The sequence below is a fragment of the Ipomoea triloba genome, chromosome 9 (genome assembly GCF_003576645.1).
Source record: "Ipomoea triloba cultivar NCNSP0323 chromosome 9, ASM357664v1".
Taxonomy (NCBI): Eukaryota; Viridiplantae; Streptophyta; class Magnoliopsida; order Solanales; family Convolvulaceae; genus Ipomoea; species Ipomoea triloba.
This window is the reverse complement of record NC_044924.1, coordinates 15,080,844-15,106,457: the sequence shown is the minus strand read 5'-3', so window position 1 is coordinate 15,106,457 and position 25,614 is coordinate 15,080,844. Positions and strand designations below refer to the sequence as shown.

The following is a 25,614-nucleotide window of genomic DNA, read 5'->3' as shown; positions in this document are numbered from 1 at the left end:
ATTGTGCGCACAAGAGATCCATTAGGGGAGTCGCACTTCCGTTCTCTACTATCTTTAATTTGCCTATAGTGTTTTACTTTGTATGGAGAGTAGAGATTGTGCTCCTTGTATTTATTGCTTTATCTTTTATTGTTAATCTCACCCTACCCTACCCCTTATTGTGTTTATGGGTATTTATCTTTTGTGCTTTGTTTTCTTTTGCACCGAGGACGGTGCAAAATTTTAAGTGTGGGGGAGGGATAATTATTTGGTGTCCAACAAATTTTTGTTTGATTATTTTACTAATTCACTTTATCAATTTCTTTATATACTTGTATTTAATTTTAACATCATTAAAATTTTATTTCATCTTTTATCCATCATTGTGTTGAGTTTGTCTTGAATTTCCCTTTTTCTTTAAAAAGCTGAACGAAGTTAAGGGGTCGTTTACTTCATTTCTCTATTTTTTCTTTTCCAGTTTTCTATTTCTCCAATTTTCTAATTTTCTATCTTCATTTCTCCAGCTTTCCATTTCTCAAATTTTCAGATTTCATTTTATAAATTTAATTTTTAAATAAAAAATTCAATATACTAATACGAAATGTACAAAAGGTAACAAAAGTCGATAAAAACATATTACTAAATAAATTACAACTATTTCAATGTGAAAAGCACAAAATAGGAAGAAAAAAACTGTAAACATAAACATAATAATAATAATAATAATAATAATAATAATGATAATAATAATAATAATAATATTATTATTATTATTATTATTATTATTATTATTATTATGGAGCAATACAAGTGACGTAAATAGTTTTAGTAAATAATAATAACAATAATACGGAGCACAAGTAGTAGTAGAAATAATAATAATAATAATAATAATAATAATAATAATAAACAATAAGAAGAAGAAGACGGAGCACAAAGCACAAAAGTGCTGCGCAAAATGGCAATGTCAACAAAGAGGAAGTTGTCATGCCTAGATATGATTCAAATCCACGCCATATGATACTAAAAGAGGAATACAATGCTATTTGTTTGTGATTTCCTTATACTTATGTTTCCTATGTGTGAGTAGTTTTGTTTTGGGTTTGGATTGAGGTTTACACTGAGATTCTTAATGCATATTTGATATCTATTGCATAAGAGCGGTAAAACTCAATCTAGGGTTCCTTTTGTTGTGAAATTATCTTGTGTTCTTGTGTTGAGATATGGAGCCCAACATTACTAACACACTCTTAGTATGGATTTGACAACTGATGGACAAGGGGTCAACATTCTTTTTGACCCGTCTCACGACTGTCAATATCCCACTAGATCCATCTCACTACTCTTAAATTCCACCACGGAAGTGGGGAATTCTAGGGTTCTAGATTGCTAGAGCGTTATTGAGGAGATTGATAGCGTCATGAAAATAGGACAATCCCCATCTTTCAATTTGAACTAGCATTAGATCACAAAAGTAGCTGTTAGACCACCGAATTAGTGTAGGCAATCTTGGAACCTAAAATTGAGTTTGACTCCCCTTAATCCTTAGTTTTGGCATTGAATTGAATGCTTCCTCATTCCAAGCCCTATTTCCGTTATTTGATCGTTTAATTGTTTTGTTTGCTCTTATTCCACACTCTTGCATTATTGATTTGCTTCCACCGGTTTTCTTTACTCCTTGTGTCTAGTTATTTTCAAGGATTATTCCTAAAAAAAAGCCACCCTAGAGAGCGATATAAACAATTTTCTTTTGTTTGAACCACCTGGGATAATCATAGGCAACCTCCTCGCCTTCTATTGTATGAACCAAGAATATAAAGTGGAAAAAAAAAATAGAGGCTGTGGATATAGCATTGCAAATTTGTGATGATATACTAAAAAATGCTCGTCTCCAGAATGGAACAGGCCTATAACAAGGTGCACCGGGAGGTAGTCTTTGAACCTGGACAATGGGTATGGGTTAAGCTACAATTGTACCACCAACACTGTGTCATGGCGAATAGTGAACAAAGCCCTCTCCTCGCTTTTATGGTCGCGTTTCAAGTGCTGAAAAGAATAGGTAAAGTCTCTTATCAAATTAATTTGCCACCGGAATCACAAGTCTACAATGTCTTCCATGTCTTTGAAGGAGTTCAAAGGCACACCCCCAACATTAGTCACCTCATTGCCACTGACTACGGAGGGAAGATTAATATCCTACGTCCTGTAGCAATCCTACGTAGTAGAATGAACAGGGGTAGCAGAGAGGTTCTTGTTCACTAGCCAGGGCTATTAGAGCATCCTTAATAGTGAGATCTTTTTGCGATTTTTGATGAGTTTTTGTAAATGTGATTAAGAAAGAGAAAATGAGAAGGAAAAAAAAAACTAACAAATCTTCTTTTTTTTTTTTAAATTTAAAAAAAAAAACAAAAAAAAACAAAAAAACAAAGCTCTCAGGCATGCCCGCGCGGGCGCCATTGGTGCAACCCACACAGCGTGGCGCGCTGGCCTTGGGATTCCGTGCGATGGGTTTAATGTTCCAATAACTCTTTTCTTGCAGTTGAACTCAAACCCTCTCTTACATTGGTACGGTTGCTCTTAGAGGAAGATGCAACATAGGAAGAGTTAGACAGATTTTAAACACCGATATCCAGATTTCAAGCTTGATGTCCTAGAGGGGAGCGATGATGTATTTTGGGGGCATACCTACCAAAAAAGGGAGCACAAATGAAGAGGTCAAGACTAGCAGAGTAGTATTTAGTTATATCCTAATAGTATTTAGCTAGAGAGTTCCTTTAGAATTAGAATATTAGACTAGTTTGGATTATTTAGTAGTTCTACTAGTAAAAGGAATCCTAAGTTGTGTTTGGCTGGGAAAAGTGCTGCATTCGGGCAGAATCACAAACAAATGCATGCAAAATTCTTAAGAAAATTTTGAGGGAGTTTGAGGTCTCAACAAAACCCAGCTTTTTTTATTTTTTTTTTTATTTTTATTTAATAGGAGGGTAATACCCAAAAACACAGGAAAGTTATACATGGTGGACATCACGCCAAGAAGGCAGTCCATTAATGTCATCCTCTAGTAAGCCTAAAGTTTCCACAGGTGGATCATCCAATATGTGCAAGCCTCTTGGCAGGGTCTTTGCGAATTTGGCTAGACTATCTGCTACACGATTTTGTTCACGCGCAATATGATTGATCTGCCAAGCCTCCAAACAACGCAACTCTCTTTTACAAGCCTCCAGAATGTTGTGAGCTGCAATTGAGGGAGACCTTGCTGAATTAATATAGCTTGTAATCTCACTGGAATCGCTTTCAAAGATCGTTCTCTTGTACCCCAAATGCACTGCCAGCTGAATCCCTTTCAGAAGAGTCCACGCTTCTGCTTCGAAAGGTGAGCAATTACCAATATTGTAGCTATACCCTTGCTTCCATAGGCCTGTGTCGTCACGTAATACGCCACCGCAACTGGCTCTGGATGTGGCCATCTCCACCGCACCATCCACGTTTACTTTAAAACCCAGCTTTTTACTTTTCCCTTCACTCACATTCAGTCATTCACTATATCCTCATAACAGATGGAAAGACTAGTTTCTTCAATTTGGTGTATGGTGCTGAAAAAGGATGCTGGGAAAACTGGATAAGAGGGATTATAGGATAAAACAATATGATATGAGAAATGTAAGAGTAGTTATCTTATTCACAGTTACCTGGAGATTGAAAACACCCAGTATACTACTTTATCTTTTTAAATTCTAAGTATTAAGGTTCTGTTTGAAAACTTGGAAAATATTTTTTTAAAAATGACTTCTAGAAAATGACTCATTTTTTAAAAAATAATTTAATTTTCAAGTGTTTGGCTAAAGATCAGAAAACCATCTTTTTATATTTGGTTAAAAGTTAAGAAATTACATTTTTTCTATTTGGTTCATTTTCCTAAAAATGAACATATTATTCGTTATATAATAATAATAATAATAATAATTACAACAACAACAACTAGTGGTGTGGTAGTGATTGTGATGGTCGTGGTGGTAGTTGTGATTGTAGTGGTAATAGACGAGAGAAGATAAATATGGAAAAATAAAAATTTGAAAAATGTCTTTCGTCTAAAAATCTAAGTGGACATTTTCCGTTAAATTGGCCATCCGTTTTTTCTGTTGACCAGAATAAATATTTTCCTTTGACTTTATTTTCCTTGAATAATCAAACACGGGAAAATGCAAAAAGAGACTTCCATAAGTCATTTTCTGAGTATCCAAACGGATACTAAATAAAAAATTTAAAGAAATAGAAAAATTTGTTGCCAATAGGAGGCTTATTAGAAAAATCAGTAATAATGTATTGCAATATCCAGGGGCTGGTCAAAAGGTATCAAATTGGTACCTTTAATAATAATATGCCACTGCCAGAGTGCCAGAGCATATATAATTGATCATCTGCTTGAGAAGTATGCAAGTGTTGCAGAGTACCTACCAGGCTACCACCAGTGAAAAATAATATTGTTGAATTTAACAGCAGCCCAACTTCAAATTTACTGCAATAAACTTCAGATTTCCAGAATTAATACCATTGCCCACCAAATACACATCTTGAGCACCTTTGAACCCCTACTAGGACGAGTATGGTGTAAGAAAATAATTCATGTCATATGCTTAAGAAGCACATAGCTACTTCTAGGAAACCACAAATGAGCAACCCAATCTGCAATATATGATATCATTTTCTAACTTCTATTGAAAAACTGGATACAGCAACACAGACAATAGTTATACCAATAGAGCAAGTGCTCATAGTAAGGAAGGTGGATACGGTTTGGAAGACATCTGAGAGAGGATTTTGACAAGGGATGACATGGAAGTCAAGGCCACATCCAGAACTTCTGGTGGACATCCTGGCCTTGTAATTTTCTTCACCTGTGCCATTTGACTTAGCACTAAGATTCACAAACAAAGGAGATATATGACTGTCTATAAATCTTAAATTCTATTATGTTTTAAAACTCCATTTGAAAGTTCTATCAACTCAAAGTTGCACAAAGAGTATATGGGCAAAAGTTTAAACATGAGATGAATATGAATCCAGAGAGGGCATGACATGGTACTATACCTTGTCAACATAAAACAGAACCTCTTCTGTCTTGAGTACATGGTCTGCATCATAAAAACACACATGTGGTTCCTTCAGTTGATTTTGGCACTTTTGGCAGAAACCATTGCCCAAGGTTTTAACATCTACTTCCAGCTCTCTGTTCTTGAACATCAATGAACAAATTACATATCATCTCTAACATGCAGAAAGTTTTAATCCTCTAACAATGCTTTTGAAATTTTAGGATTTCAACAGAAATAATAAATAGCTTCAGTTGTTTACACTTCATTTAATATTTCAGAAGTACATAAATTCATATTTAAAGGCACGTGAAATAAAATATGTATTGTCCAAAAATCACAAGAACTTACTAGTTAGTAGTTACTACATACAAACCTAGTTCATTACTTCCCAGGCCAGCTCTTTCACACAGACTTGAGAGGCGACTTTTAGTAACGGCAATAATTTTTCTTGCCTTGAATGTTTATGATATATTTGGTTCACAAAATTGGAGAAGAATGGAAGTGAGCAATTCTGTATTTGGTTCGTTTTCAACTCCTTAGAATTGAATTTGGAGAAAATATCAATTCTCTCTACAAAGGGAAAATGGGAAATGCAATTGTGGACCCCACCCATTCGGTCATTCGGAAATCGGAATAGCAATTCCATACTCTGTAAAAAGGGTTATATGGATTGTGTACTACTCAACATGTGCTGTTTTGATAAATGAAAGTGTTTCTTATGTTTAACCAGGTTTGTCATGGAGCAACCCTATTAATACCAATGAAATTTTCAAGCTCTTTCAACCACCACCATTAAAAAAATAAATTAAAAAATTTTGAAGAAAAAAAAATAAAAAAATAAAGGTTATACCATTATATGTGGTAACCTCATCAAGTCTTCCTCTCAACCATCCCAAAAGGGCAGACTTTAGCAAGGCAACTATTTTCCTTAAGATCGTGTACATCTAGCTGCTATAATACTTATATAACCAATTCAGGCAAATGAAAAGATTAGACCAAGTGAAATTGGATCCTGAAACATTCAAACCTGATTGCTAAATGAGCATCACTGATGCGAGAAACAAACTTCTGAACAGGCTCAATATCCGACATATGAAGCACAGCTACTCCCTGATCAAAATCATATCTCAATTCTCAACATTGTCCAATCACAGGTTTTGAGCACAAGCTAAAGAAATTTTAAAGAGGGTATTAGGGAAATTAAGCTTTCAAGACACAGTTACTGTTATCAATAAGCTCCTTTTGTGCCTAAGAATCTAGTCCCAGTTCTACAATCAATGTCAAATAAATTGTCCAAATTTTGACACCCTGGTCAATCTTCCAAGAACCTCAACTTTGTCTAACTTTTCACAAAATTCAATCTTTGCAACACCTTTGACTCTATAAAAGGTATTGCTCGTGATCAGTGAGAAGACAGTGAGAGTTCCCAGTAGTAACCCCATCCGGGAGAATCAGATGTAACTCGAGAAATTTTCTGCGAGTTCCAATGCTTTATAATTAGATTTGATAAGTGATAGTAAAGAAAGAAGAACTAAGGAATAGAAAGAACTGGCAAAACAACCAAAAGCACCAAAGGAAGTTCTCTTGGTCATTCTCACGAACACATGGACTGACTGTTAAATTGTACTGTGAACATTCAAATACAAACATTGAGGATAAAGTGGAGAGCAGAGCTGAGAGTTTGATCCAGATACCTGAATTTGAGCGGCAAATCCTTTAGATTCCTGGGTTCAGCTCAAATGCTCAATCCTTTGGATAATTAAATATGGCAGAAATATGGAGGCAGCACCGCACTGACCGCAGCAGTATATGCTTTTTTCTTTTTTGTTTTATACGCCAAATTATTATCTGTACCATGTTTCACATATGTATGGGCTCCAAAAGAAAATATATTTTTAATATACTAAAAATATATTCCATCTGTCTCATTTATTATTTATTATCTTTAGCCGATAGCCAACAGTAATTAAGTGGTAGGAAATTGGCTAAATAGCTTAAGGAATGAGGTGTTAAACCACCATACCAATCACATTGATTTATAAATTTTGTATACTAATACTAAACTTAATATTATAAAAAATTGGATTTAAAATAACTTCCATCAAGTCTTGTTAACCGAATCAGACACATAAAATAAGACGGAAGGAGTATTACTTGTGTACTAATTACTAAATATATATTATATATACATTCAGTACTCAAATAATGTATTTTCACTCAATACAAGGTACATTTTTAATATAATAAAAGTACATTATTTGTATACTAAATGTACATTATTTAATAATATACAAAATAATGTATTTTCAGTACTTAAATAATGTATTTACTTTTTATTTATAATCCACACAATTTTATAGACTCTGGTCCACACAATAATGATTGATTTTATACTCCGTAATTCTTTGCACTTAAAATTAGTAGGGGTTTGGTTGACTACAAGTCTATAACTTGAAATCTTTGAAATTTCAAAGTTTTCCAACTATGAATTTAGTGGGCAAATTTAGTTCTGTTGAAACCATAAAATCACTACTTGAGGTGTATATTATGCTTCTACTCCAGTAATAGTATGCAAACTACATTAAGGCATGTTATCGAAATGAACATGAACAACATCTGTTTGTTCGTATTTGCTTTCGTTTTCGTTTGTTAAGGTTTTTGAAAATTATATGTTTGTTCGTTTGTTAAGTCTCCATTAGTGTTTGTTAATGTTCGCAACGTGTTTTTTAACATTAGCAAACACGCTCACGAACGCTATACAAACAAAGATATGCACATTATTATAATTTGTTCGTAACCAAGAAATAGTCGTTGTTCACAAACAATAACCAAACAAACAACACAACGACTATAAAGAAAATCAGGAAACTAAAATAGTATCTTCAAATTAGTTCGTGAACCGTCTTAAACGAAAACTAAATGAGCATGTTCGTGAACATTTAAGTGAACACTAAATGAGCATGTTCATGAGCATTATTAAATGAACGCATTCACGAACTCTTAGTAAATGAGCGTACAATTGTTCAAACTCTGTTTATTAAACGATCCAAGTTAAACAATTTATTCATTTATGTTCATTACCTTAATAATCGAACATAAACGAATGCTTACTGAACACGAACATAAGTAGTTTATCGAAAATTCTGTTTGCTAACACCCATAATTACATAAGAGAGGTAAGACAATATGTGACGGACCTTATGAAAATTCATACTTCGGTCAACTATTTCGGTCAACGTGGATCCTTACTGGAATTTTTCCACGCCCTCTCCATGCGCGGGAGCGGGCATGGACTCGATCCTTGAGATCCACATCCACTCTTTTGATCTCCTTTGCTATTTTGCATGACTCCTTGATGTTTTTGTGGACAAATAGTGCCTCCAAATCATGTAACCTATGTCGTTAGCTCAGACGGGGCTAATTCTAACAAGAAAATTGCAAGAGAACAAAGAAAAAAGAATAAAAACAAGAATTAAACACTAATATCCACGGGATAACCTTGGGATGCTTCCCAAGAGCGCCACGTTTAACGTCTTTGGCTAGACGCGGTGTGCGCTATCCTTCGAAGCACACCGATTTCGGGACTTTACCAAGCGTCCTGTGCACCTTGGCTTCAAGGTATGCCCGAAGATGTGGGACATCCTTGAATTCCAACTCAAGAAAGGGAAAAGCAAATGATACCGTTTGATAAAAATAAGCATTACAAACTACCCTCAATTTCTCAAAGATAGTTTGTACCTTCCCCCGATCTTCTACTTCTATTTCACCCCTAAAACTTTTCTCATTACTAGCATGCCATTGAACAACCATTTTGTCATTTCCCTTGTCTATCTGAATTAAGGTGTCTACATTTAATTCACCCTTCATGAAGGTGTCAAAAGTGACAACCTCCCCAATAGGCATATCATCCTCTATCCTCCCAATCAAGAATGTCACACTCCTCAAACCCATTTTCACAAGAGTAAAATGACATGCTATCCTCCTCACTCATTAAATCCTCACTACTCAACACAATGGAATCTTCCTCACAAGAGGAGTCATCCTTGCAAGAAAAACAAGTAGTATCCACAAGAGTTTGAGCACTAAGATTTTCAAGATTAGAAGAGCAAAGAGAATCAAGAACATTACCTCGCTTTGGCTCTTCGTCTTCCCATACGACCTCAATGTTTTCGTCATCCTCACTCTCTAATTCGTACTCATTTTGATTTTTCAACTCGAAAGTTGAAATCTCTTCAAGCACCGGAGTCTCACTCTCCACTTTCCTTTCTTCAGCACACACCTCTTCACAATTGTTTCTTAATCCAACTCCCTTCACACCCCTCGGACTAGTTTCAAGCATCGGGAGGTCATCCATAGTTGGGTGCACATTTCGGGATGAAATTCTCTTCATGAACTCCTCCGTCATGGCTAGCATTTTCGTTTCAATATCTTTCAATGGAAGGCCTTCCTCCCGGAGGATAACAAGATATTCTTTCATTTCGTCCTTGAGTTTGGCCCTTAGTTTGGTTGTATCCTCCTTGACCATTTGTATGAATATTTCCAATTTCTCTTTCAAGATCTTAATTTCATCTTTGGCTGGTGGGATTTCCTCACAAGGTGGTCTTCCATAGGAATTGGTAAGGGTGTGGTATGGTATAGAAGTTGGTGTTTCATAGAGATATGTAGCATTATGTCTTTCATGGAATTGTAGTGGGGGTGGGTAGGAGGTGTTTGGGTAAGAGGTGGGATACAATTATGGCTCATGGGTATAGTGTGGTGGAGAATTATCACAAGGTAGAGGTTCATTTTGTGTAGGAGTGACGGCCTTTAGTGCCAATTCACGCCTTGGGTTGATCTCCTTCATCAATCGAATAAGTTGATCGCTAATCCTCTTCGCTATAAAGCTTTATGACTCCTCTCTCTCGTGAGATGTTGGATTCTCAATTCTCTCTCGATTATACATATAGGAAATAGCATACGGGTGAGGTTCATATATAGGATAAGGATAAGGATATGGAGGTGGGGTGTAATGGTATGATGGTGGTGGGTAAACAAAGGCATATGGATGGTAATGGGGGTAATGTTCATAGGCTTGGGATGGAATAATCCTAAAAGATTGTCCTCCATGGTGTGGATAACCATGGGGATCCATATAAGCACTCATTGGCAAGCTTCCAAATGATTATCAACAAAAATTTCATGCACAAAGCTTAGCCAACACTAAATATTTGCAACTAGAAGTAGTTGCAAGTGAGCCAAAAGATAATCTAAGCACAATTATGCTCACTTCTTCAATCAAGTAACGAAATAAGAAAAGAAAATAAGCAAAAATGTCAAAACACAATTCAAATACCGCTTGTCATCCCAAGCAACGGTGCCATTTTGATGCTGTGAGTTTAGTGTGAGGTAGAAAGGATAGTGGTAAAACGGAGAAGAAGTTCCTCGAGTGTCGTGTTCTCAAGGATGACAAATTGAAATCGAATTAAGTGTCGACATTTAGGATGTTAGTAGGCAATAGTTGCAAGAATCAACTAAGATAAAAGAAATCATGGAAACAAGGTAAACAAAAGCAAAACAAAGGTAACCAATCAAAGGAAACAAGGAGATGGATGTCCTATCTAAGTCTCATGTTTGATACCACAACGAGGTTCTAGGTAATGCGATTAGGCTTCGATCAAGGGAGCCCACGACACCAACATCGGGTGGCGTCACACTCCGGTCTCCCGATTCCTCATTCGAATGGGGCATTCTATCGAACACTTGGTCTACCACTCCTCCTGGGTCTCGTCCTCTCGAATTACAGTGCATTTCTCATTGTGTAAGCAGAATTCTGTGACTCTACTTTGACTTCTAGGATATTTTTCACCCTCAAAATCATTTCATTGGCATTTGTAGTCTTCAACAAAGTTGTATCCCTTTAAGTTTTCTTTCAACTGGCGCAAGGATCACCTCAATTGGACATTCCTAGGCTGAGATATGGTCAAAATACCAAACAGTGGCAGATTTGGACGAAATCTGTAAGTTCGGACGATTTTGACCAATTTGAACTCTTTTTTAAGCTTTAATGTCTTCATGATAGTTGTAGCCCTTTGAGTCTTCGTTCGAATGGAATAAGAATCACTCAATTTGGATATTTATAGGACGAGATATCGTCCAATCACTAAAACATTGGCGTGCAGAAATTTCAACACCTTGACCTTTTGCTTCTCTTTTGTTTTAGTTTGCCCAAATGACCAATACCATTGAAAATACAACTCTTAGGCTCCCTTGGAAGTGTTGCACCCATCTCCATAGCTTCTCCTTGACTCTCATTGACTCCAAATGCATCCAAAATGAATGAAAATCTTCATCTTAGCTTCCAATGCTTTCCAACTCATACTCCTTATAAAATAACACAAATAAGCACTAATTCTCATAAAATTTGGAATGATCTAAAAGCAAAATGACTTAGTGAAAGGGAGAAAAATACAATCAAATAAGCACTTATCACAACATATGGTAGAGTTTTGCAAGAATGAACACATCAAACCTTATTGTACACAAATCGATCACAAATGGGCATAAAAACATTGCATTCAAGTCATAAATCCGACCCTTTCTATAGCTATTTTTGGCGCTTATCAGCAGGTCCTCAGCGTCCAAACCTTCAATGGAGTCCAGGTCACAGGGAAGACCACCTTATCTAGCCAATTAGTCACAAGGAACTTGCCCTTGTGAATTGCTTCCCCCTCATTGGCATCGGGGCCGACCAGTATTCTCTTGGCAGCTGTGGGCTCAATTGCGGTGTCTCTAGGCTGCTTCTTCCCTGACTGATGAGTAGGAGGCGTGGTCGAGGAAGTCGGCTCCTTCTACCTGGCATTAACAGAGGCTTAGGCAGTGGTAGTCTGTGACCCACCGATGACTAGCAGGGCCGAGTTGCGCACGACTTGGGGTGGGGCAGAGTTGGTAGTCGCCACACCTTTACATTTGTCAGCGGAAGTCAGGCGGGAAAATCCTTGTGCTCGGAGGAGAGCTTCACGGTCGGCCATGGCAGTCGACACACGTGGCTGATCGTCCTCGGAAGAAAGCTCGATGGAGTCGACGGCGGTGGCGACGGTGGCGTGACAGGGAGAGTGATGGGCGATCAGCTCGTCCAGCTTGGCCTCTTTGTCTTGCTCCGAGTAGTTGGAGGAGTTCTCAGTGTCATTGTTCCCTAAGAAGGCAAAAACATGGTCAAACGTAAGAAAGATAAGTAGGTAGTCAAAGAAGAGCAAGGAAGCAAACTTGTATTAGATGTGCCCTTGGGCATCAAATCCGCTTTTCGCATAGTGCTCAAATGGGACCAACAACAGGCGGAGAGAGACTCCCCCTCAACCAAGACCTAGACCAGCTGCTCCAAATCTACAGGATAGGCTGGCCTCTTATCAATGCGGTAGCACGACGCTGCCCAGGTGGTCGAGAAGTCAAAGGTAAGGAGTAGAGCAGCTAGGCGGACAAAAAAGTACTCTTCCTTTCAACCCTTATGGGAGGACTCCAGCTTATCCAAAAATTTACGACAATCCCGAGCACAGATTTGTACATACCCGGGAGCGACCGAATCAACCGTAATTAGTGAGGAAACTAATTATTAGGTAGTACAAGTTGGGCACCAGCTGGCCAGGCACCAACCCGTAGTAGTTGACAAGAGTAGAAAGAAAGGATGGAAGAAAGGATGGACCTGGAAGCCGCAGTGGACTAACTGGTAGTGTATACCCATGAAGCTTCCTAGGTCTCCACTGATGGGCCGAGTAGTCAGGGGCGTGGTAGTAATCGGTGGCAGGGATGGAAGAACGGCGGCTTGCCGACCACTCCAGGTCCTCGAAAAAACCTGGATCTCTATCGATCACTAGTTGGACCGGAGCATCGGAGGTGGCTCGAGTGGCAGCCGCCAGGCAAGAGGAGGAGGCCGTGGGGGTGAATGGTGATGCCCTGACGGCGGGTAGACGAGGACGAAGAGGAAGTAGCGGAGGAAGACATTGCAAAAAGAACTTAAGGAAGGGGAGAAAGAGGAATAAAATAACCTTGGAAGGAAGGAAGACGGCGGTGGAAACGGTGGTCGGCGGATTGGAATGAGCGAAAATGAAGAGTGGAAGTTCGCCGGAAGTATGGAAGATTAGAAAGAATAATAGGAGGGCAGAAGAGAAGTATTTATAGAGGAGGCCTGTTACCTAGATTGCGACACGTGGCGTGCATCGGACGGCTAGGAAATTATATTAATAATTAATTATTAAGGTAAGTATTTGCAAAAAAAAGGTAAATATATTTTATTTTGTGCCAATAATATTATACCTTAAGTATAAACATATGTATATAGATTATCATAAAAATTACACGGAAGAAGGTGATGAGAATTACTATAAATAATTATTAGGCAATAATATTAATAATTATTATTAATTATTAAGGCATGTATATAGTGTTATAGCTTTGTGTGTGTGTGTGTGTGTGTTTGTGTATATACAGTTTTAATTTTATATTGATAAGTATAATCTGTGTATATACTTTAGAAAAATATTCATTATTAAAATGGTAATATAATTTAAAAAGCAAATTATTAATTAAATTGCCTAATATAATTGTCTTACTAATTGATTCTTATGCTAATATAATTCATACATTTGAAAACTTTTTATTATTAAGCTAAATATATGTTAATTGCCTTAATAATTAAAATAATTCTTAGTCACATCCGTATTACTAAAAATATTACTTTGAATTTTTTATAAATAAAATATAATATTATTAAACCCAAATAATTAAAAATAATGTGCCAACAGTACAAAAGATTTTATAATTGACTTAAAAATTAACTATTAATTTTATTGCTGAATACAAATTGACAATTATTAAACATTATTTATGATAATTATTGTGTCTTGTGTAATACTAAAATTATTAGGTAGATTTTTTATAATTAAGGAATAATTTAATTAAATTTAAATTATTAAAAATAATGTGTCCACATTACAAAATAAATTATACTTGTATTAATAATTAATTATTAATATAATTGCCTAATTTAAGTTTACAATTATTAATAATTATTTATGATAATTATTAGGCATTAAAAATTGGATAAAAAAAATAAGAAGATGAAAGCATATAAAAGATGTCATACAATATCTTACATAAGGCAATTTAATATAAAATTTAATAATTATTTTGGAATCAAATACAGGAAACATTGATTTCATCCCCACAAACCCCAATCTTTTTAAACTTGTGCTCCTTTGCCTTCTTTTGCTTCATCCACACGAACCCCATTTTTTGGTTCCGCCTCCACTCCCACATACTCGACATGTGGATTTCCTCCTGTAGCTATATATGGATTTCTCCTTGCACACCGCCAAATTGGTGAAGACCTCGACGTTCTCGCAATGGTTTACGGCGGCTTCCTGCTACGCCAATTAATTATTACCATAAAGCGATCTTGTAATATGATTTAGAAGGTCGTCGCATCTTCCGGGATTCCCACAGCCGGAGAGGTTCTGCAACATGGAGAGCATGAACAACTATTGGCAATTTGGTGATGAGCTTCGAGGGCAATCAACAAAAGTCTCTAAGGATCACAAATGGCTAATGGTTACTTCCAAGTTGGCTGGGCAGACACAGTCAAAGGGTGAGCGCAGGAATAATCTTGACCTTTCAAAGGGTCCGGTTGAAGTTAGGCCCAGAGTCAATTTTGGATTTCAAGAAGATAACAAATTTGAGACCCTGAACATCAATGTGCTGAATGTAGAATCAAAAGTGACGGACAACTTCAGTAAAAGTTCTTTTAGGAATGATTTTTACAATTTAAATGCCATCTACCATAAGCCTAATGTCAACACTCTGGGGAATATATCTGGAAGCAAGTTCAACCCCAACAGCATGAACAAGGATCTTAACAAGTCTCAATGCCAATGGTGCTGTGGATAAGAGGTTTAAGACCTTGCCCGCTGCAGAGACACTTCCAAGGAATGAGGTGCTTGGTGGATACATCTTTGTTTGCAACAATGACACTATGCAAGAGGATTTGAAGCGACAGCTCTTTGGACTACTACCCAGATACAGAGAGCAATTACTCCAGGATTACCTTTGTTTCTCTATAACTACACCACTCACCAGTTGCAAGGTATCTTTGAGGCAGCAAGTTTTGGGGGTTCCAACATTGATCCTACTGCTTGGGAAGATAAAAAAAATGCAAAGGAGAATCAAGGTTCCCTGCCCAGGTGAGAATCCATATTAGGAAGCTTTGCAAGCCACTAGAGGAAGATGTTTTTAGACCAATCTTGCACCATTATGATGGTCCAAAGTTCCGTCTTGAGCTCTCAGTACCCGAGACACTAGACTTATTAGATCTGTTTGAACAAGCGGGAGTCAACAGTGGAGTGGATGATAGACTTTATTCACTCTTGTGTTATTACGAACAAAAATCGCAGCATCATCTTGTTTTTTTTTTTTTTTGGAAGAGAAGGAAGGGCGAAGCCCCAAATAGAAAAATACATAGGAGATCAATCTCCGCGAGCACTTGGCACACCGACCGCATCTCTCCTAACACACGTAGCAATAGCTCCAGGAGGGCAAGAAGACAACATCGAGATATCAAACCCATTGCCCCAGTTCCTAGCGAGCCAATCGGCAACCTGATTTTGTTCCCGAAGAACATGTCAGCACATCGTATTCCACCTCTTCCTCATCCACGTCCGGCATTCGTTAATAAGATTGGAGAGGGGACCACCACCATCAGAATTATAATTAGGATCATTGATCCAATTAACAACATTGGCAGCATCACTTTGAATGATCACCTTGCGACAACCTCTTTCCCATGCGACTTTGAGTCTAAGGATAATAGCCCAAGCCTCTGCCATGTCCGCATTGCAGTCTCCAAGATTCTTTTGGAAACCCACAATCCAACTTCCATTATGATCTCTAAGAACTCCTCCACAGCCAGCAATATTTTCCCTTGCTTTCCAGCTTCCGTCAACATTCATTACATACCAACCTTCGTCTGGTTTCGTCTAGCAGCGTAGAGATCTCGATGGATTGTTAGAATGCCTCATCATAATAGAATTATTAGCAAAGGCTTTGTGAACCTCTTTACAATACTTCCTGATCCAAGCAGCCTTTTGAAGTCTGTGTATTCTGACATTTCTGAACACAGAATCATTTCTCCATTTCCAAATAGACCAGCATGTAATACTAAACGTAACGTTCCAATTCTCAAAGCCATGCTTAGCCCCTTTCTTCCCAAGATTTTCCTTCAGCCAACAGCTCTAGTCCATTGAGAGACCCCTCTCGAAAGTTTGAGGAGGCATTATGGATGTCCAAACTTCCTTGGCAGCATGACATTTTCGCAGAATGTGATCGATATCCTCTTTAGTTTCCCTACACAGATGACAAACCTCTATCTGTGTGAGGTTTCTTCTTTTCCTTTCTACATTGCTCATAATTCAGCCATGCATGACCAACCACATAAAGAAATTAATTCTATTAGGCAATTTAATTTTCCAAACAAGGCTCCAATCCTTGCTGACTTGCTCCAAATGGGAATTTTTTGCTAGCCAATATGCAGAACTAACCGAGAAATTACCTTTGGGATTACAATTCCATGAAATAGAATCCTTGAGAGTTGAGTCATTTGAAAGTACTACACCTCTCACTTTATTAATTATGTCAGGTGAGAGGAATTGATTGAGCTTATGGATGTTCCAACCATTGTCATGAGACCTGTAATCCCTAACCATAGCCTCTCTTTCTTTAATGAGTATGTCCTTAGTCCTTTTTTGGATAAGTTCTGCATCAATAAGCCACTTTTGGGTCCAAAATTTTGTGTTTTGTCCATATCTGATTGCCACGCTAGATCCCTTTTGAATTTTCCCTTTCCACGTATTGGAGCTTCTTGCCACAGGTCCCATTTTGTTCACTGCAAATTCGCCTTTTTATATATTTAGCTCTTAGCACTTGGATCCAAAAAGGTTTATCTTCTTTAATAAATCTCCATCCCAGCTTGGCTAGAAAGGCAAGGTTCATTTCCCTCATGCTCCTGATTCCCAGACCACCTACTTCTTTTGGTTTGGTTACATTTTCCCATCTAACCAGGTTGCAACTTCTCTTCTTTCAATGCCCTCCCCATATAAATTGTCGGATCCTTTTATCTATGTCATCGCATAATCCTTTGGGCAACAGAGTTGTTTGCATGGTGTAGTACGGTATGGAGTTTAATACTGACTGGGTCAAGATGTGTCTCCCCGCTAAAGATAGGAGATTAGATTTCTAGCCCTCTAATCTTGCATTAATTCTATCTTCAACAGCTTCAAAGGTTGATCTTGTTACCCGACCATGTAAGGATGGAACACCCAGGTACTTTCCTAGGTTGGTTGTGAGGGGTATGCCCATCGTTCTTGATAGTTCGTCAGCAAGTAAAGGGTTGACATTAGGAGAGACGAAAAGTTGAGACTTAAGGAAACTAACCTTTTGGCCTGAACAAGCACTGAAACTTTCCAAGCACTTCTTGATCACTTTAACTTGTTGAGTGGAAGCTTCGCCAAACAAAACCATGTCGTCTGCAAAACACAAATGTGAGAGAAGGGGTCCATTTCTAGATACCCTAACTCCTTTCCAAGAACCTTCATTAGCTGCAATATTAATCAAATGGCTAAGTCTTTCTATGCAAAGGACAAAGAGAAAAGGGGAGATAGGATCTCCCTGTTTTAATCCTCGGTTAAGCCTAAATAACTCTGATTGGTCACCTTCCCACAGGATGGACAGACGTGCAGTCTCTAGGCAGGCCTTGATATTCCTGATCCAATCACTACTGAATCTAGCTTCCTGAAGGGTATCTTGTAAGAAATCCCACGATATCCGATCATAGGCTTTCTCCAAGTCAATTTTAACTAAGATATACCTTTTTTTTCCTTTGCAGTTCCTCATAAAATTCAACACTTCTTGGTAGATAATGATGCTATCAGAAATCTGTCTTCCTGGCACGAAGCTACTCTGAAAAGGGCCAACCAACCTTGGCATGATTCTCTTTAACCTGTTAGCCATAGTTTTGGTGATAATCTTATAAGACACATTACATAAGCTGATCGGGCGAAACTGGGAGACTCTCAGGGATCTTCACTTTGAAACAATGTGAGGCAAGAAGGCAGGTTTTGGTTGACCAGATTTTCCCTAGCGTAAGCTTGGAATGTAAGTCTGGAAGGAAAAAAATAAAAGTAATGAGGTGTGATGATGGGTACTAGTGAACATGTTAAAAAATCTAGTGCTGTGTAGTAATAGTGAAGTCATCTATATATATAGATATATATAGTGTGGGTTCATGTATGCAATGGATTTTCCTTACCTCAACTTCACTGGATCTTGCAACTTGTTGGGTCATGTATCTTATACGGAGTATATAACTTTATAACAATGACTCCTTTTTCCTTATATATATATATATATATATATATATATATATATATATATATATATATATATATATATATATAATAGGGTTGCATTCTAATGAAAGCTCCCTTATAATACAAACATCTGGATTAATGATGGCCAGTAGATTACACAAAATGGACGCCTGTAGATTAATAAACACATAGAATTATAGTGTCTAATTAATACAAGCAAAGGGTAATTAAGACACATCAAAAGGTAATAATCAAATCACTTATATTAGGAATGCAATTTCGCCAACAAATTAGGTAGTATAACTTTGGTAGGATCAGTATACTAGTTTCACACCTCCAACCACAAGGACGTAGGGATTCAAAGACCACGAAGAGAGGAGATCACATGGATGCGAACGCTCGAGGTATGGAGGCTAACAACAGGTTAGTAATCCCATATTAAATATTGAAATAGCGCACAACAAGATGGTTGAGAACTGATAACAAAGATGATTTTGTGTTCGGAGAGGAAAATTGTTTGCTCATTATTACTTGTGTTCGAATTTCGAAGAAAACGATAAGCATTAGGAGTTAAACACAGTTCTAAATAGTAAGACGCACCATGATGAGTACGAAATTTTGTGTTCGCACCATGCACACACGCAAGTAGTCGTCAAACACAAACCAGTGTATTGCCTCGTGATTCTGAGTGAATTGCGTTGGAAATTTTAAAAGCACACACGTGCATGCTCTGGTGCACACACCACTGTAGAGCGAAACGAGTGACAAATTGGTTGTAGTGTGTTTAATTCACAAGGTTTGTGTGATTTACGTGAATATCTGATGGTGAACGTAATGCGCTTGGAATTGAATGAAACCAGATCAGATTATGATGACAAACTAAGTTCTAAGTAGTAGGACAGATTGCGTCGGTAAGATTTGCGAGCGAATTTGCTTGTACACACACATTAACGACCATGCACACATGTGTGCGCGGGACAAACATATAATGTGATATGGTAATATCACCTGACGGAAACAAACAATGGTTACCTACAACTGATGATGATAAAACACCATATGTTGGCCAACAATTCAAAACAATAGAACAAGGAATCAAATTTTATCGGATATATGCAATGACAGTCAAATTTGATGTCAAAAACAGCACAATGCGGAAGACTAGAGAAAGGGAAGTTGGAATTAAATACATGGTATGCTCCCGCGAAGGTTTCAAGCCCGCTATGAAGGAAAAAAACAGCAACACTGAAATAGGGAGCACCACAGAAGCCAAGAAAATGATGAGAGTTTCAAATAGAGTTGGATGTAAAGCACAACAAAACCTAGAGAGATAGACATTAAACCACCCAAGATGGCAAACAACAAAGGGCGTGGGAATAGACTCAAGAGCAAGAAGGAGAAAGAAACAGAGAAAAAGAAGAAAAAGGCAAGGGCGTGCGATACATGTGACGACGTGGGGCATGATAGCCGAAATTGTCCAGACATAATATATGCATTAGATGATTAATATGCCATAGTTTATAGAGGAGAANTTTTTTTTTATATATATATATATATATATATATATATATATATATATATATATATATATATATATATAATAGGGTTGCATTCTAATGAAAGCTCCCTTATAATACAAACATCTGGATTAATGATGGCCAGTAGATTACACAAAATGGACGCCTGTAGATTAATAAACACATAGAATTATAGTGTCTAATTAATACAAGCAAAGGGTAATTAAGACACATCAAAAGGTAATAATCAAATCACTTATATTAGGAATGCAATTTCGCCAACAAATTAGGTAGTATAACTTTGGTAGGATCAGTATACTAGTTTCACACCTCCAACCACAAGGACGTAGGGATTCAAAGACCACGAAGAGAGGAGATCACATGGATGCGAACGCTCGAGGTATGGAGGCTAACAACAGGTTAGTAATCCCATATTAAATATTGAAATAGCGCACAACAAGATGGTTGAGAACTGATAACAAAGATGATTTTGTGTTCGGAGAGGAAAATTGTTTGCTCATTATTACTTGTGTTCGAATTTCGAAGAAAACGATAAGCATTAGGAGTTAAACACAGTTCTAAATAGTAAGACGCACCATGATGAGTACGAAATTTTGTGTTCGCACCATGCACACACGCAAGTAGTCGTCAAACACAAACCAGTGTATTGCCTCGTGATTCTGAGTGAATTGCGTTGGAAATTTTAAAAGCACACACGTGCATGCTCTGGTGCACACACCACTGTAGAGCGAAACGAGTGACAAATTGGTTGTAGTGTGTTTAATTCACAAGGTTTGTGTGATTTACGTGAATATCTGATGGTGAACGTAATGCGCTTGGAATTGAATGAAACCAGATCAGATTATGATGACAAACTAAGTTCTAAGTAGTAGGACAGATTGCGTCGGTAAGATTTGCGAGCGAATTTGCTTGTACACACACATTAACGACCATGCACACATGTGTGCGCGGGACAAACATATAATGTGATATGGTAATATCACCTGACGGAAACAAACAATGGTTACCTACAACTGATGATGATAAAACACCATATGTTGGCCAACAATTCAAAACAATAGAACAAGGAATCAAATTTTATCGGATATATGCAATGACAGTCAAATTTGATGTCAAAAACAGCACAATGCGGAAGACTAGAGAAAGGGAAGTTGGAATTAAATACATGGTATGCTCCCGCGAAGGTTTCAAGCCCGCTATGAAGGAAAAAAACAGCAACACTGAAATAGGGAGCACCACAGAAGCCAAGAAAATGATGAGAGTTTCAAATAGAGTTGGATGTAAAGCACAACAAAACCTAGAGAGATAGACATTAAACCACCCAAGATGGCAAACAACAAAGGGCGTGGGAATAGACTCAAGAGCAAGAAGGAGAAAGAAACAGAGAAAAAGAAGAAAAAGGCAAGGGCGTGCGATACATGTGACGACGTGGGGCATGATAGCCGAAATTGTCCAGACATAATATATGCATTAGATGATTAATATGCCATAGTTTATAGAGGAGAATATGAAAATAATTTTTTAAAGTGTAATAAAGAACCATGGAACTACTAGTTAATTGTTGAATTTCTTAAGTGAATAATTTGAATAATTTTTTTTAAAAAAAGTGAATAATTTGAGAACCACATTTGCAAAAAAGGAATTTAATGGTAGCAGCAGGCACTGACAGTACTAGTATTTAAGTATTCTTTAATTCACAACACGTATAGGTGCACACACTCAGTAGCACACCTCTGTTGGGGTACTGAACTGGCTCAATAGGGCAGTTCGAAAAAGATGGGTTCACAATACGCACACGCCCGGGTAGGTTTGTGCACAAACATAGACCCCGCCCACATTGACATAGAAGCAGTCACACACACCTGGGAACATATGCGCGCACACACGCTGCCTTAGTAAGGAAACAATTTGTTTGCAAAAGGCACATGCCCGAGGAGGTTTGTGCACACACATGGATCCCGTGCACTTTGACATAGAATCAGGTGCACACACCTAGGGACATATGTGCACACACCCCGGCCCCCGTGCACACTACATAGAAGTAGTAGCACAGACAGGCAGGATAGTTGACCAAAATACCATCAAAATTCTTATTAGTTGTTAAGTAAGGTGATGACTACAACAGTAACATAACAGTACTACGCAATAGAACACTAGTGTGCATATTCACGGGTGGAAGAAAAAAACACCAAAAACAACCACAAATGCGAATCTAGAAAAGGTGGATAAAGTACACAGACAAAAAAGCCAATGCATAAAAGGTTAATTGTGAAATACCTTAGACAAAAAAATAGCACGAAAACTAAACGAGAGACCTGAGTATAATTACAAATGGGCAAACCACAAAGGTAAAGCGTGTGCAAAAACTGTCTCCACACCGTAGATAGTTATCAATAGTTATTCTAATATACGAGAAGCTGGAAATGGACAAAACGACACAGTGGGAACACATGTCTACGAAGGCGCTATTAGAGTATTAATATACTGGTACGCTCGGCTTAAATTCCTGGATTTATGAGCAGTGAATACTAAAATCACTAGCTCCTTCATGTAGTGAAGCCTCAATTGGTGCAGCTTAGTAGTTTCACCCTTACCAAGGCCGCATTCCCACTTAGGCACCCCTTGCCCAACATACGTCTTCATGTGACGCATGAGATAAACCCCACAGTCAGTTCTATTCTTCGAATCTCGCCAAGACATTTGCATCCTCTTATCCTCCACGACACACAAATCGCTGACTTCACAAGACTCGTCTGTCGAAAAACCTCAAATAGTATATCATTCTACAAACATAAAATTAGGGAGCATTTAAATACAATTAGAAGGTATCGGATAGGTAGGACAACAGAGGCAAACAAAAGCAATTAAAATGGACAAAATGTAACAGGCCGTACAGATTTCACCAGTGCCAAACAAAGCGGCCCTCTAGACGGAAGGGGTCCATCTCCTTCATTTACACTTATAAACTCCTTTCAACAAACCCCATACGATCAAAATATAAATTATAGACCAACCAACATTCAAGTGCGCACACATTTAGGATGTGCATAGAAACTACACATAGCATAAACCTGACGATTAATACCTTCTAAGAATAACACATGGCACACAAGACCATGCAACTATGCACACATTCATAATTCTAGGAACATCTATGCACCCAATAGTACCCATTCGTGCACCTAGATAGTAATTAATGCAAAATAAGAAAATGATTGGAAAAGAACTTAAGCAGGCGTGGCAGCCTCGGGACAATCAGATGTAGGATTAATGACCACATTAGGAGCCACAACGACAGCGGTCGAGCCAGTCACATTTTCAACCTCCTTAAGAACATAGCAGGTAGATAATAATAGCCCCCACCGCACATGTATACCAAATGATCAAAAATTGCACAAGGTTAATTAAAAATCAACCAAAAAATAAGCGCACACACATTTGGGTTAGTGTGTGCACCGACAGTACAAGTAGCATACAGTTTTAGACTACCACATCCTAAGAATAAACCAGATTTTCAACCTCCTTAAAACACATATCACGCACATAATCACAGACCCCACCGCACATGCATAGCAAACCGAACAAAAAAGAATAATTCCAAACGCGCACACACAATAACGTCAGTCCGCACACACAGTTGGAGATTAACGCAAGCTAACACTAAACTAGTGCACACAGTGCCATCCCTGTGCACACACCCACAAATGAAGACCATTTGTGCAAACAGTAGAACCTATGCAAACCTGACTTCCACAGCCCTTTTCAAAATTTTTCAAAATTAAAATTTAAAAAATACATGCAAACCTGACTTCCATAGGCTAAACCATGCGACATTGATCTCATCTTTATATGGAAAATAGATTATGGCTAAATCATGCATTTGGATCAAAATCGATAACCATTCAAAATATATGATTGTATATATATACAAAAAAAAATACACAACAAGAAAGAAAACAAAAAATAAACCATACTGAAAACCATAGCCCACTCCCCCAGCCAAATTGACTGCAATTTCAACAAAAAAAATAAGTTTGAAAAGGAAATACCTCGATCGATGCCGCTAGCAAGAGGTCTTCGACGCTTGGCTCGACTGCGGCACCCACCAGCGACCATTGCAATGCGGAGAACAAAGAGGAATTGAAATCGGCACATAGAAGAACCCAAAACCCCCAAACCTATGACTGAAGCGAGAATCGAACGAGTGAAAAGCGAAAAATACGGGCGCGTGTGAACTGCTGAGCGAATAACACTAGGTTTATTTCAGTAAAAAACTAAAATTACCCCCCTCAAAAATAAAAACACATGCGCACACATTAAACATCATCATCTGATCCAATCACAAAATCCAACCGTCAAAATCAAACATCCCACGGTGCACTACAATCCACACGTTTGTATTTTAATGTGTGTTTTTATCTGAATGTAATTCAGATATATATATATATATATAGGGTTGCACTCTCGTGCGAACTACCGCCCAAGTAAGAAATGAGAACACTCCACAGCCGTCCACGTGTCCAGATCAACGAATTAGATGCAATTTTAAAAAAATGACGCGGTGACATTTTCGTAAATAACTGGAACTTTGGTGCACCTAGTTTCACTTATAAGTGCACCTATTTTCGCACCTATTTTCACTTACAAGTGCAAGTAATTTACCTTGTTAATATTCATGCACCTATTTTCGCAAATATTTTCACTTACAAATGCAAGTAATTTACCTTGTTAATATTCATGCACCTATTTTCGCAAATATTTTCACTTACAAATGCAAGTAATTTACCTTGTTAATATTCATGCATTTGGTGCAACCTAGGTGCACCTAATTATAACATTAGGTGCACCTAGTTATAACATAAGGTGCACTTAGTATTGATGCTCAGTATACAATTCACTTGCACCTGTAATACATTTTACTTGCATCTGCAATACATTTTACTTGCACTTGTGCAAGTAATTTACTTTGTTAACATTCATGCACATGGGTGCAACCTAGGTGCACCTAGTTATAACATTAGATGCACTTAGTATTGATGCTCATTGTACAATTTACTTGCACTTGTGCAATTAAGGTACTTTGTTAACATTCATGCACATGGGTGCAACCTAGGTGCACCTAATTATAACATTAGGTGCACTTCGTATTGATGCTCAGTATACAATTCACTTGCACCTGTAATACATTTTACTTGCATCTGCAATACATTTTACTTGCACTTGTGCAAGTAATTTACTTTGTTAACATTCATGCACATGGGTGCAACCTAGGTGCACCTAGTTATAACATTAGGTGCACTTAGTATTGATGCTCATTGTACAATTTACTTGCACTTGTAATACATTTTACTTGCACGTGTGCACCTATTTTCACTTAAAATTGCAAGTAATCTACGTTGTTAACATTTATGCACTTGGGTGCACCTAGTTATTACATTATGTGCACCTAGTTATAACCTTAGGTGCAATTACATTCCAGAGACGTGGCACGTTGCGATTCGTCCGCAGTTCTCTCCTGGGCGGCTAGTACGCACCTGAACGCGATCTTATATATATATATATATATATATATATATATATATATATATATATATATATATATATATATATATATAT

At 37.6% G+C, this 25,614-nt stretch overlaps 2 protein-coding genes and 1 pseudogene across 9 annotated transcripts; 1 reads left to right on the top strand and 2 right to left on the bottom strand.

Moving 5' to 3' along the window:
• Positions 1-3,187: 3,187 nt before the first annotated feature.
• On the bottom strand, positions 3,188-6,879 carry LOC116028867 (pyrophosphate--fructose 6-phosphate 1-phosphotransferase subunit alpha-like). Of its 7 annotated transcripts, none has more exons than XR_004100233.1 (5): positions 6,767-6,879; positions 6,100-6,182; positions 5,923-6,023; positions 5,068-5,206; positions 3,188-4,874 (listed from the first exon to the last, which is right to left on the bottom strand). XR_004100233.1 is itself a non-coding variant. In XM_031270708.1 (4 exons), exons 2-4 carry the CDS (start codon positions 6,162-6,164, stop codon positions 4,749-4,751), a joined length of 330 nt encoding a protein of 109 aa, XP_031126568.1. In that variant the 5' UTR covers positions 6,165-6,182; positions 6,767-6,879; the 3' UTR covers positions 3,188-4,748. The 7 variants fall into 7 exon arrangements, 2 of the variants coding, with proteins under 2 accessions (XP_031126568.1, XP_031126569.1); XR_004100232.1 differs by lacking the exon at positions 5,923-6,023 and having other exon boundaries at positions 3,188-3,572; positions 4,345-4,874; XR_004100235.1 differs by lacking the exon at positions 5,923-6,023 and having other exon boundaries at positions 3,188-4,662; positions 4,734-4,874.
• A 7,646-nt stretch (positions 6,880-14,525) lies between these two features.
• Positions 14,526-16,084, top strand: LOC116029608 (annotated as a pseudogene).
• A 6,127-nt stretch (positions 16,085-22,211) lies between these two features.
• On the bottom strand, positions 22,212-24,346 carry LOC116030714. 2 transcript variants are annotated; one of them, XR_004100443.1, is made up of 2 exons: positions 24,048-24,346; positions 22,212-22,781 (listed from the first exon to the last, which is right to left on the bottom strand). XR_004100443.1 is itself a non-coding variant. In XM_031273029.1 (2 exons), exons 1-2 carry the CDS (start codon positions 24,151-24,153, stop codon positions 22,453-22,455), a joined length of 405 nt encoding a protein of 134 aa, XP_031128889.1. In that variant the 5' UTR covers positions 24,154-24,295; the 3' UTR covers positions 22,217-22,452. The 2 variants fall into 2 exon arrangements, 1 of the variants encoding a protein (XP_031128889.1); XM_031273029.1 differs by having other exon boundaries at positions 22,217-22,751; positions 24,048-24,295.
• Between the last annotated feature and the right edge of the window lie 1,268 nt (positions 24,347-25,614).